The sequence below is a fragment of the Periplaneta americana genome, chromosome 10, assembly GCF_040183065.1.
Source record: "Periplaneta americana isolate PAMFEO1 chromosome 10, P.americana_PAMFEO1_priV1, whole genome shotgun sequence".
Taxonomy (NCBI): domain Eukaryota; kingdom Metazoa; phylum Arthropoda; class Insecta; order Blattodea; family Blattidae; genus Periplaneta; species Periplaneta americana.
Window position 1 is genome coordinate 109978258 of NC_091126.1, and position 13831 is coordinate 109992088.

At 34.2% G+C, this 13831-nt stretch overlaps 1 protein-coding gene across 2 annotated transcripts in view; it reads left to right on the forward strand.

Annotated features, from left to right (window-relative positions):
• LOC138707952 (membrane-associated tyrosine- and threonine-specific cdc2-inhibitory kinase-like) overlaps nt 1-13831 on the forward strand; it is a 196892-nt gene that overhangs the window by 29384 nt on the left and 153677 nt on the right. For both annotated transcript variants that reach the window (XM_069838022.1, XM_069838024.1), the window contains exon 2: nt 12885-13005. In XM_069838022.1, the coding sequence (XP_069694123.1) occupies nt 12885-13005 (121 nt within the window). The remainder of the gene's footprint in view (nt 1-12884; nt 13006-13831) is intronic.

Below are 13831 nucleotides of genomic sequence, written 5' to 3' on the forward strand. Positions count from 1 at the left end.
TGGTAGTAGTGGTAGTGGTAGTAGTGGTAGTAGTGGTAGTGGTAGTAGTGGTAGTAGTGGTAGTGGTAGTAGTAGTAGTGGTAGTAGTAGTAGTGGTAGTGGTAGTAGTAGTAATAGTAGTAGTAGTAGTAGTAGTAGTAGTTGTGGTGGTGGTGGTGGTGGTGGTTGTCGTGGTGGTCGTGGTGGTAGTGGTGGTAGTGGTGGTAGTGGTAGTAGTGGTAGTAGTAGTGGTAGTAGTGGTAGTAGTGGTAGTGGTGGTATTGGTGGTAGTGGTGGTAGTGGTAGTAGTGGTAGTAGTGGTAGTAGTAGCAGTAGTAGCAGTAGTAGCAGTAGCAGTAGCAGTAGTAGAGACAAATTACTGCTCCGAGATCGTGGTTATGAACTACATTTTTCTTAACTCTGTGGAATTGATGTCCTCAAATAATAAACTGGTAATTAGTGATAAGAATCTAAAGGCCCATTCACATAGAAACATTACCATAAGACGTGAACCTAAAAGTTTGCAACCAGGTTATTAATGGGATCGGATCATTAATAATGAATTTCATTAACATTAACATGAACACTATCGCCAGTTGCTAACGCCAAAGCTTGCAAGCTTCATGTTCATGTTGGCGTCATTCAATAAAAAGAAACACTATCACACTGCACTCAAACAAAAAAGAAAGGTAAGATGGAGTCATTTGATGAAAAGTTAATTTCAGAGTCTTTAAGACAAAAAGCACAAGTCGTACAAAGATAATTTGTTGAAAGAAAATATTTGGCAACAAATAGTGAATGAGTTGAAATGTAAAGGTATTTATGTTATATTATATTACTTAGTATCTGTACAAGATGTAGAAAACTTTACACATTATCTTTCCTAAACTAAACTAATCCGAAAATAGTCATTTGATTAAATGTTAAATAATATATAAAATACGCAATGTGTACTCTATGTTGGGTCATTGATGTTTGTCGACCCACCGTATGTATGTGGACATAAAGAGAAAAATTGGCCCATTGTCTCATATCGTTCCTTGATAGCTTAGTGATAGAGCATTGGCATACTTAACCAAAGTTCCCGGGTTCGATACCCAGTGTGGGAACAATTTTTTTTCCCTTTGATATTATTCAGGTAGATAAATTACTGTTTTAATTTATATCAAATTAAATATAAATAGTACAATGAAAATTTGTCAGTCAGTTGGAATCTGCAACGCCCATCCTGCTGAACAAAATTTTATAATTGTTTGTTACAGTTGAAATGTGTAAAACTAGAATTAAAAATTTGAGAGACTGGTACACAAGCGAAAAGAAGGCAGTAGCTGATAGTAACAAGAGTGGGTCAAAGAATTCATATAAAGAATGCTGGCCCTTTATGGGTGCATTAAGTTTCCTTGAACATCTGAGGAAAAGGAGAACATTTACAAATTACCTAAATTCACAACAATCAGAAACAAATACTAATATTTGCAGTAGTCCGATCTCTACCTATGATGGAAATGAAGCTGATTTCGATACTTATTTTGACTTTGAATTGGACTCAGTCATTACAGATGCAACCCCTCCCCACATCAATCGACAACCAAGGCTTGTGTCATGGCTGTTTCAACAGGAATAAGGAAAAAAAAAATCTAAACAAGTATCAGATACAGGAGGGGAAATGTCTATACAATATAATTTACAGATGATTGTTGAAGCCTCCAATAGGTTTACTCAAACTTTGGAAAGAAAAAGGACACTTGAGGACGTTGCTTTTGCAGAATTTGTTTCAACGCATCTATCTTCTCTGCAGGAGGATATAAAGGATGATACTATATTACAGATCACCCAAGTACTTACGGAAGCTAAAAAAAGAAACAGACTTCAGTTGATTTAAAATTAAAATTAAATTAAAGTGAAATTGAAAGATTTTATTTCAATGTATTTTATTACATGTTAAATATCCCTTTACAAAACTCATTTCATATTTATTGTTTAATTGTAGTTGTAGTTATTTAGTAGCAGATCTTAATTAACACTGTTTAAATAGTAACTGGAAACAATGAAAATTGGTCAACCATTTTCAAATCTCAAATTAATTTAATAATTATTTTAATAAAGTGTTAATTTAGCCATTTTGAAATAAATTAAAAGAAAGAAGCTCTTTCAAACATTTCAAAATCTGTATTACTTAACAAGATTCACTGCACACAATTGAAATGTTCTTTACAAGTGTATCAGTCCACGAGAAACATATTCAAATTGACCATCAAATGTACTCATTGATGAAATAAAAAAATTGGAAATTTCTTCTCTAATTTGTAAAGCATTTGAATTTGCATTTCTTGTGCCAACCCTTAAATTGGTATTATTAATATGCTGTAGTGCACCTTGCTCAGGAACATACCTTCTCCATTCACGTTGCTGTGTATGTATGCCCATTGTTCTCTATGTCAAAATTTGGTGGACACTTTGCTCCATCAGTACTAATATGTATTTCTTGAATTCTAAGAAAGTTGTGTAGAGACACAGTTGCCTTTATTATTTTGTGTACATTTTCTGGTTTAGCATTTATAATTCTGTGGTAAATTCTCCACCAGGCCAACAAAATACGGAAAGTTTTTTAAAAAATTCTATGTCCTCTAGAATAATGGAAATTATATATTTTTGTTTTCATATTTGACAATGTATTTTTTTAAAAAGGCCTCATCAGGTTCAGCCCCAAAGGAAATGCCTCGTCACCAACGAAATAATATGGTATAATAATTCTAGTTTGCGGGAGAGGGTTTGGAGGTGGTAATGGAAGTAAATTGTTATTTAATTGCTATTCAAATTCTGACTGTTTAAAGATCCCTCCATCATTCTGCGTCCCATATGCTCCTGTGACAACATGGGTAAAACAATATTTTGCATTACATACTGCCAATAACACAATATTAAATTATTTTTTATAGTTATGAAACTGGGACTTTGAATTGTTTGATGCTTGAATAACATGTTTCCCGTCTGTAGCACCAAGGCAGTGTGCTATATTCCACATTTCATGAGAATCACTTGCAATATTTCTGTATTCATCTACAGTGTGAATGGGAAGGTAAATTTCATAAAGAGCATTCCAAATAGCTTTGGTTGTTTCATTTATCATTAGACAACAAGTTGATTTTCCAATTCTATAACTCCATGCCAGGGTGGGTATGGAGTCTCCAGTAGCCTAAAATGTGAGGAAGATTTTTATATGTATTAGATACAACTTTATAATTTATATGAAAGTATTGCATAATATTAGATTAAATTCAACAAAACATTTTCGTACCTAAGTGTAAACGACAGTCACAGAGCTGCTGGCAAAGATGGACAGTTACTTCTTTTATTCAAAAATAGGGATACCAGATTGACTATTTCATCATTTTTTGCTGGGCTCAATCTCATGTAATGCTGGAATTGTTTTGGGTCACTGTCTCACATTTCACGTAGAAGATTATAGAAATCCCCTGGAAAAATCCTTCTCTCATTCAATGGATGAACCCACCATCGTCTGTGTCTAGATTTCCTTGATTTCTTATGTAGTACACCACACATGCGCACGCGCACACACACACACACACCGCTCTTCCTCTCTCTCTCTCTCTCCCTCACACAAATTACACAGCTACATTGTTGTCAATCATCACAGCCTCCATTTTGTTGCTTTATTTTGATGTTAGTATTCAGTTGTCATTGTGAATGGCAACGCGAATCTTGTGTTCATGCCATATGTTTATATCCTCATGTTAATGCTAATGTTTCTATGTGAATGGGCCCTAAGACTCTTCAAGGAAGCCATGATGCCATTTCTTCCTGTCACATTGACTGACATGGCTCCACAAACAAACAGATCAGGAACGAAAGGAAGTGTAATACAGGCTGTGATTCACTTTGGTTTTTTGGCATTCGAGGCAGGTAGACGTTTCCACATTTCAGAAAGGACAGCTCGGAAATGGGTGCAAAATTATCAACGTTCAGCAATTTTTGGCTGAAAAATTGGAAGTAGTAGAAGGAAAATTTCAACATCACAACAGGAAGCCAGATTAGTGGCAGAGGTTGAAAGGAATCCCTTTCATACCGCTGCTACTTTGAAGGCAGTTTTTAATTTCCCTTGGCATGACCAGACCGTGAGAAATCATTTAAGAGCCACCAATTTGAGACCTTGATGTACCATTCCTGGGAAGTTCATAAGGAGAAGCATATAGAAGAGCGTTTTGTCTTTGCAGTGGGGAAATGATCAGGTTTGGAAAAGGGTAATCTTTTCTGATGAAGTTACCTTTTCTACTACAAAGAAAGGACCCACTCTTGTATATCATCCTCCTGATACCTGATTCGACTACAGATATGCTGCCATTCTTGCCCGTAGTGATAGTGTCTGTGTCGTGTCGGGGGGTAGTGATAGTGTGTCCACACACATCTCAATTGATTTGAAACTAGTTAGCGAGGAGACAGGATATTGAACTGATAGACTGGCCTCATCACTTTCGGGAGTTGAACCATTTGGAGAATATGTGAGCACAAGTAAAGAAGCATATGCGAAAAAAATTGGTCCAATCCTCCTCCAAGAAGTCCTCATGATTTGTGGATGTTGTCCAGGGGGCCTGGGATGCTTTGGCTGAGAATAGTCGGTATTTGAAAAGATTAGTCAATTCCATGCTCACTCAATGGCAAGATGTGATCGAGATGGAAGGAAGATGGCTTTTTTTTTTTTTTTCACGTTTAATTGTTTGAATTTTCTAAGCAGATGCCAGTAAGTTTGTTTTGTTTATTCCACGAGAGATATTTTTGTTGAGAAAATCTTTCTTTCTTTCTTTCTTTCTTTCTTTCTTTCTTTCTTTCTTTCTTTCTTTCTTTCCATTTGTAGCCATAATGTCGTAATAAATAATGATAAAGATAAAGACATGGGATAATACGTTCATGAACCTGATGTTAATTACTGATGTTACATAAAAGAGACAGGAGCAATTATTTTTTCTTTCTCTTTTAAAAACAAAAAAAAAATAATAATAATAAAAAGTACTAGGTTGTGTTTGAACGCACTACCTCATGAATACCAGTCCAGAATTCTACCATTATGCTACAATAGTAACATGCAGAACACTTCAATTACAACTGTAGATATCAGGCCATGTGGTCGAACAACATGTAACATCGCCTGTCTCTGAATTGTAGCGAAGATACGTGAAGGAAACTTAGATTCTATAGAGCGGTCACTTTTCTTTTTGACAGCTATACATAGAAATATAATGGATACTAGGCTGAATTGTTAGAGTCTGTTATATACAGAGTGAACCGTAAGTAATCTCATTAATTTCAAGGGGTTTGAGACATTTTAAACAAAAAAAGTTTTAATACAATTTTGCTCGTTTTTACTACCTCTTCGAGATAAAAAATGTTTTATACTTTTTTTTTTTAATTATGAGTTGAAACTTTGTATTTATGATGTGGAATACGTACAAATCACTTGCATATAGTTGCATTGCCGACAAAAAATGTTTGGACTCATTTACAGGCCTGTCCTCATTTGAGGACATTGGGTTCTAATGCTACTTTTATGTCACTACCGTAATTTGGAACAGACATTTGTTATAGTATAACTGATGAGCAAGACTCTTATATAACATTACTATGTTTTTTAATTGTCTTTTGTGCAATTTGGCGCTACTTTACTTTTTTGAGAGATGAAACACAGGAAAACACTGATCGCACGATGTAGCATTACATTTCACACAATATGTGTAGAGCTTCGATTTACAGACTTCCCTCTGACATCATCTCTGTTGATCTCTCTTGCTAAGGAAGTGATGTTTGTCATGTCTCCAGTGGCTTGCATGACATTTTGACATAGGGATGCGATTTTTTAAAGTTAAAATACAATAGTCTGCTTTCTTTATATGCAGGAATTGCTTTCCTAGAAATAGCCATTTATTGATGAATGTTTGAGTTGAATTTTCAAATTTTCTTTACAAGTTTCATGTAGCATAAGTTATAAGGATATTTACTGGACTGAAGTCTGGCCATGTTTACATAAAACACAAAAGACGAAAGTGCATAGAACGAGACAGACTATACTGCTGATGATACAGTAAGTCAAAATGGACTTCATAATTTTCTTTTAGATTTAACAATATTTCTTCAGGGAGCGAATTTGCAAAAGTGGTAAATTGTATATGATCAAGCAGACTCAAGAGCTTCAATTTCATACTATGTCAGAGTTCTCATCCAGAATTAAAGCTATGAACGGAGCTTTACAATCCTCTTTCTTTTTATCCTTCATGACGTTGCCCACTGAAAATATTGTGACAGCCACATCGAGACTCGAACACGCGTCCCACAAGAGTCGCGGTGCAGGTGCAGGTGCAGCACGCAGGTTATGTGTAATCTAAAGCCGCGTTTCCACTTTTGCAACTGCGCAGGAATAATGAGAGGCTAACAGTTGCCAGTTAAAACGTCGTTTCCACTTTTGCAACTGAGCAGGAATAACGAGGGGAAAACAACAGTTGCCAGTTAGGCAGATATGCGCAAGGCGAGATGCAGGAATAAACTATGTGCGCACAAGCCTTGGACAAGTATGCGCGAGTCTCCCACTCTGGGACCGGGAGACATTGGCAACTATCTGCTTCTTCACCAGCTGCTTTTACGTCTTCTGTAGGAGCTGCTGTTTTCATTCCAAACATTTGTATAGATTCGATACATTCGACTAGTTTGTCGAGTATTTTTTCATAGGTTATCTGTATGTGAGAATGTGATGCACTGGTCTAATGCAAAAAGCGTAGAGTTTACTGAAGAATACAGGAATTATCCTCGTCATTGGCGAGCCTCAGATCCGAATTATAAGGATCGTCATAAAAGGGGGGATGCCCATCAATTTTAGCAGAAAAGTATGAGCTGGGATTTAGAAAAGCAGTCAACAACAAAATTAAAAGTTTCAAATGCTATATCACTTCGGAATATAAAGTATATACAGGATGAGTAAAAAATATGGAACTTTCTTATTTTTAATTTTATGAAGAAAAGATTTATACAAAAGTTGTAGAGTATCAAAGAAGAAATATTTTGAGCATGTTTTCAAATACTATGCGTTTCATTTATAAAGGATGTGCCAATGAGTCTGTTTTTTTTTTTTTTTTTTTTTTTATATGACACCTTGTACTTATTTTCGAATTTTTGGATTCTTCAGGTCTCAGTATGTACAAAGTCATATTTTTCTTGCCGTTTATAAACTATTGTTTTGTAAAAATTACCTCTTTTGATGACAGTGTATGTGCACTTGAACAAAGGGTAATTTTAATGCTTCAGTACATCAATTTGAGGAGGCTTTGGATTAAACAATTGCAGACAAAAGCTAATAGAAATAAGTGAATAAAGCTAATAAAACAATTGAATAACAGTGGTTCCTTCATTCCAATATCTTCCTGAAAATAATTAATCATAGCAAATCTTACAGAAAAACAACAAATTGAGATACTAATGATGATCGGCTATGGTGATAGGAGGAGGACCCAAGAAGAGGTTTGTGTCTTATTTAATGAAATACATCCAGAAAGAAACATTAATAATTCTACGGTATGTAACGTTTTAAGAAAGTTCAATGAAACTAAAAGTGTTAAAAGTAAGCCAAAGTCTGCAAGGCCAAAACAAATAACAGATGGTGAAAATGCTCTTGATATTGTATTAGCAGTAGAAGAAAACCCACATTTATCGATTCGCAGCTTGCAGTCAGCCAAGGTCATCTGATCTGAACCCATTAGATTTTTTCTTATGGAGATATTTGAAGTGGAGGGTCTACTAGTACTGACCACGAGACCTGGAAGACTTAAAACGAAGAATTAGGGATGAAATACAGCAATCAGTCGAAAAGTATTGCTGAGAACATTAAACAATTTCAAAGACAGAGTTATGCGTTGTTTGGCAGTAAATTGGGGCCATTTTGAGCACCTTTTGTGAACTGAAATAAACACGTGATACAACACAACAATGCTAATTTTGGCACGAAAAGTAGTGTGCAGTGCGCTACTTTTGGCTTACGTGTGAACACGACAAAAGTTGCGCTGCAAAAGTAGCGATGTGTGACCGTACCTTTATAAGCATTGTTCCATAATTTTCACTTACCCTGTATATGCTTTCACGTGTTAATTAACTAGGTTACCTTGTTGACTAGTTTCAGCCTGTTGAAGGCTATCCTCAGAACTGGGTGGTCTTCACGTTTTCTGATTGCGTTTCCTGTGGGGGTGTGTTTGTGTAGTGTAATGTGGAGTCAAAAAGTGTGTTTTCGGAAATTGAGTTGTGTGTTGAGGATTTGATGCGGGTTTGTTTTTGTGTGTCTGTATATTTCGTATTGTTCTAGTGTGTTTAGTTTTCGATTGGAGATGTAGTATTTCCATGTCTGTGTTTATGTTGCAGTAGGTGTGGTTGGCGTATGTGGAAGTGTTTTGTTATTTGGTTATGGCGGTGATGTGATCTTTGTAATGTGTTTTAAATGATCAGCCTGTCTGTTCTATGTAGAAGTTGTTGCAGGTATTGCGTTTGAGTTTGTATACATTTGTCTGGTTGTTAATTTATTTACTTATTTATTTATTTATTTATTCAGTTATTTATTTATGTATTTACTTGTTTATTTATTTATTCACGTGTTTATATATATATGAGTACGCGGGAAAAACGATGAATGTCACAGTTTTGTTAAGGTTGATGTCATTACCTAATTTATGGATCACTACGAAATTTAATGTTGTTCTTATGAAAAATGGTAAAAAGGAGAATTATCACCACGAATACAGTAATCCTTTCCTTTATTTTCTATAGAAACAGCACTACATCTTGCAGTTATAGACTCAATTAGATCATTATCTAATCCTTAACAGAAATGTGACATTCATCGTTTTTCCCGCGAAATATATTACCTTATGTATTTATTTGATTACTTATTTATTTATTTATGTATTTATTTATTCACATATTTATTCGCTTATATATTTATTATTTATTTAATCATTCATTCATTCATTCATTTATTTATTCAGTTATTTATTTGCTTATTTATTTATTGATTATTTATTTATTTATTTATCTACTTATTCACTCAATTATTCATTCTTTTACATATTCATTCACTTACTCAATCATTAATTTTTAATTTTATTTGAAGCAAGTACAGAGATAGGTTTGGAAGTAAATCTCGAAAAGACAATGAATATGATTTTGTCTCGTGACCAGAACATTCTACGAAATATAAATATAAACATTGAAATGTATCCTTCGAAAAGGTTGGAAAATTCAAATATCTTAGAGCAAGAGTAACAAATATAAATGACACTCGAGAGGGAATTAAACGCAGAATAAATATTGGAAATATCTAATTATTTGGTTGAGAAGGTTTTATCATTCAGTCTGATTTCAAAAAAGCTGAAAGTTACAACTTAAAAAATAGTTACATTACCGGTTGTTCTGTATGGTTGTGAAACTTGGACTCTCACTTTGAGAGAGGAACAGAGGTTAAGAGTGTTTGAGAATAAGGTGCTTAGGAAAATATTTAGGACTAAGACGGATGAAGTTACAAGAGAATGGAGAAAGTTATACAACGCAGAACTGCATGAATTGTATTCTTCACCTGACATACTTAGGAACATTAAATCCAGACATTTGAGATGGACAGGGCATGTAGCACATATGGGCTAACCCAGAAATGCATATAAAGTGTTAATTGGGAGGCCGGAGGGAAAAAGACCTTTGGGGAGGTCGAGACGTAGATAGGAAGATAATATTAAAATGGATTTGAAGTAAGTGAGATATGATTGTAGAGACTGGATTAATCTTGCTCAGGATAGGGACCGATGACGGGCTTATGTGAGGGTGGCAATGAACCTCCGGGTTCCTTAAAAGCCATAAGTAACTAAGTAATGGATTATTTGCTCTCCTGTCCCTACTGTTACGTATTATACTCTGTCCCGATAATCCAATTAATCATAAATAATTTTAACTAGATAATTATTGGGCTCCTTCTGAAAAAGAGCTTAATTGCAGGAAAAAATATTTTTATTTTATTGTTTTATTATTTATTTTTGTTTATTGGTATGTTTCACAATATATTAATTTAGTAACATAATAATTAAAAAATCTTACTTTTACGTAAGTTTAGAGAGCCTTCACAATCGTCGGGAAAACTTTTTTCATAGCATGAAAAAGTAGGCTCTGACAACTTGAAAGTGAATCTTAAATTTGGAACGCTGTCACCAGTGGCTGAAAACCTTACACACATGGCCAGTCTGGTAACTGCTGAAACTGCTTCATGGAAAAAAAATTCTTTCTGGTTCAATCAATTCTAATTTAATTTCAAAATCTGATCTTGATATCCGCATAAATTAAAAAAAGTGATTTTTTGGTCAGCTCACTTCCTCAATCATGGTTCTAAGTTTCATTCCTTCCTTTGTGATATTTGCTTATCCAAAATGAATATATGCGCAAATAGAAACGAAATGTGCACAAGAGAATCTGCAGTTTTAATTGGCAACTGTTGTTTGCCTCTCATTATTCGTGCGCAGTTGCAATAGTGGAAACGCGGCTTAAATTGCATCCTCTGCACACTGGTATAAGTGATGTTCTTCCACTCAGCAATTGAATGTTGCTCACTCTCACATAGCTCTACCCATGTGGTATACACAGTCACGATTCTTGGGAGTAAGAACTCGCCGTTTATAAATTGGCTCCAGCGCTTGGCATTGTCATGTTATGTAATATGTATATTTCCATTGTTGTAGCAGTGACATTTAAAATTTAAATGTAAACTTCAAATAATACTTATTATGTGTAACAGGTATAACACGATATATACAAAATAAAGTACCGGTAAATAATGATAAAATATATATTTTTATTCAGAAAAATTCAGGGGATGCAACACATCACCTTTATCCATGCATGCTATGCCCCTCCGTGTCTCACATCTTTGATTGCAGACGTTACCCAAACTTTTCGAATTGTTGTATATGTTGAGATAGATGGTGGTTTCGACTTGATGAACGAAACAGCAATGTCTCTTCGAAAATTCAACAAGGACAGTGAATCATTAGGAAGAATCCTCTTACAGAGACAACAGGCATTCACTACAGCCATATCAAGGATTCTCGTAAGGACTGACAAGTACCATTTTCTACCTCGAATATTGTCATTTGACTTCAAAATTAAAAGTTCATTGGTAGTCAAATCTGAAATCATAAGCTCCCCTCTTCCTTTCTTCTGAAGCTCTTTATTGGCCTTTAGAGGACATTTCTTCATTCTGTTTTCACGAACCATTCCTGTGGCCTTGAAACTTATTGAGCGAAGCTTGCACATGAGTTCGACAATTTTGAAAAGTACTTTAGGATCATTTCATTCACTGATAAATGCTTCTCAAAAACCTCAAACATTTGGAAAGCAGAATTTACCATTTCTATCAATGGACGTACTTTGAAATCCTCATCAGGATTTTGAGCTCTAACAGTCCAATATCATTCAAATGCAGATAAAATTTCAGCTTCTGGAAGAATATGTATGCATATCACGTGGCTCTAGTATGACTTTCGTTTCCTTTAGCGGTCAATGCCACTATTGTATAGAGATGGGAACGTCATTTTCAATTGTTTCTGTAACGCACAGTACTATACATTGTCACTGAACCTTGCATGAATGTTTGGCTACCCAACACTAAAGCAACTGTAGCACCATTACTGTTGCAAACTCAGGACGCACATTGCTAACTAATAAATGTTTGTTTTAGTATCTTTGTCTACGATATTCTTCTGTGACATAAGTTCTGAACCACTCTCTATAATATATAATATATCAAATCAGTGGCAACAATGAAAACAAATATTATAAATTCACTACACCATTGGCAATATCAGCATCAAAAGAAATCCATTGTAATTCAGGTACCCACTGTTCTGAATTGAGGACAGCTATTTTTATACCAGTAAAACAGGCGCTGAAGTATTTTTTTCGCAAATGTTTGTACATTAGCTTTATCTATAACGCATATTATTCACATGTATAGATCAACTGTGAAATTCCAGCACTACTCCTATTTTAAATGATATTTTGATTATTATTGTGTAGTGTTGTTAAATAATACGAAAAAATTAAAATAAATTACATGAAAACATAAACTAAAATTAAGTTCATTTTTTATTTCTGAAACAGTGTTTAGTTAATGTCTCAAGATCCGAAAACTGGAAATAGATTTCTGTTATAACATAAAATAATGAAATAAATCCATACTGTCCTCATTTGAGGACAGTGGGACTAAATTAGTTAATTTATTTCCCAATATATTCAGTAAATTAAAGAGAGTAGTGTATTATGATAATAAATGATTGAAAGAATTTTAGTTTTGTCCTTTAAATGTTCAGAAATTTGATTAGAACAAATGTAACTTTTTGTTCTGCAAAGGAATTTTAAAATATTACTTTTTTTTAAATCATATTTCTGCACATTTAAATGACAAAACTAAAACTTCTTTCAGTAATATATCATAATCTTACATTAACTGAGCATATTTGGAATGAAATCAATTGCTTTCCCAAAACATGGTATGACATATTTCACATAAAACAATTTTTACCTTGAAAAAGAAGCAAAAACGAGCAAAATTGTATTAAACATTTTTGTTTGAAATATCTCGAAGGATAACCCCTTGAAATTAATGGCATTACTTACGTTTCACCCTGTAGTAACCACTTCAGCCGATTTTTCAGCAGCCATGATAAGTAACCGGTTTGTGTGAAACTACTCAAACTACTCAGGACTAAAATAATTCCTTCCATAAACACATTTTTTGAAATTGTTGTTTCATTACAGGAGGTTTTATAAGCTGAATATTCTCTGTTATATACTTACAAAGATGCATGTTTCACTTACAGTTGCAGAGGACACCAAAGGGACGTCAGCCGCCTAAACTAAAATACAAAATGTACCGAGCATCCAAAAATTTATTTTCTCATGATGTCAATGAAATTTCGTACCAGAGTTCTGACAGTCACTGTATCCTTATTATTGCTTTGTAAACTACTTCATATTTAATATTTGTACTGCTGTGTATGGAATAATATTTTTCCAGAAGAAGCACATCTTTATGATGTCAAAACTGATTTCACAACATAACCTATGTTATGATGAGTGTTTAACAACATGGCAGTTGCCATCAGTTCATTTTTTCACAAATAATGTTGAAGTTTCCTAGTATGTATTCATTTACAGTCCGTGAATTCATTTACAGTTCATGCTTACCATTTTCAAATAAGTTAATTCACGGAGAAGATAGTTGCATTACTATGTAGAATTACTTATTATCATCAGAGTCTGAATTGTTGATTTTGGTAGGTTCTTAACTTGATATGTGAATGGAGCCAAACCAGTGGCAAAGCGTGAAACGAAGACCAGGGCATGCACTATGCAATTACGTTAATTTCTCTCAAGAAAGTGAGTGTGGCTAGATATTTCTTATTTTATTATTGTTACTGTTTTAAAAATGTTATGTTTTATTTAACGATGCTTTGCAACTCCCAAGGTTATATCAGCATCGCCCGTGTGCCAGAATTTTGTCCCACAGGAGTTCTTTTACATGCCAGTAAATCTACTGACATGAGCTCCACCAACCAGGCCGACTATTATTATTATTATTATTATTATTATTATTATTATTATTATTATTATTATTATAATACAGAATACAGTTCTATTCTTTAACTTCCAAAATGCAATTCTATGCACATGCAAGTATATTTAACATACAAAATCCAGCCGCTGTCAGTTTAAGCACTGTTCTATCCCAAGAAAATAGGCTATAATTTGCGTTTCTTCAATGTCG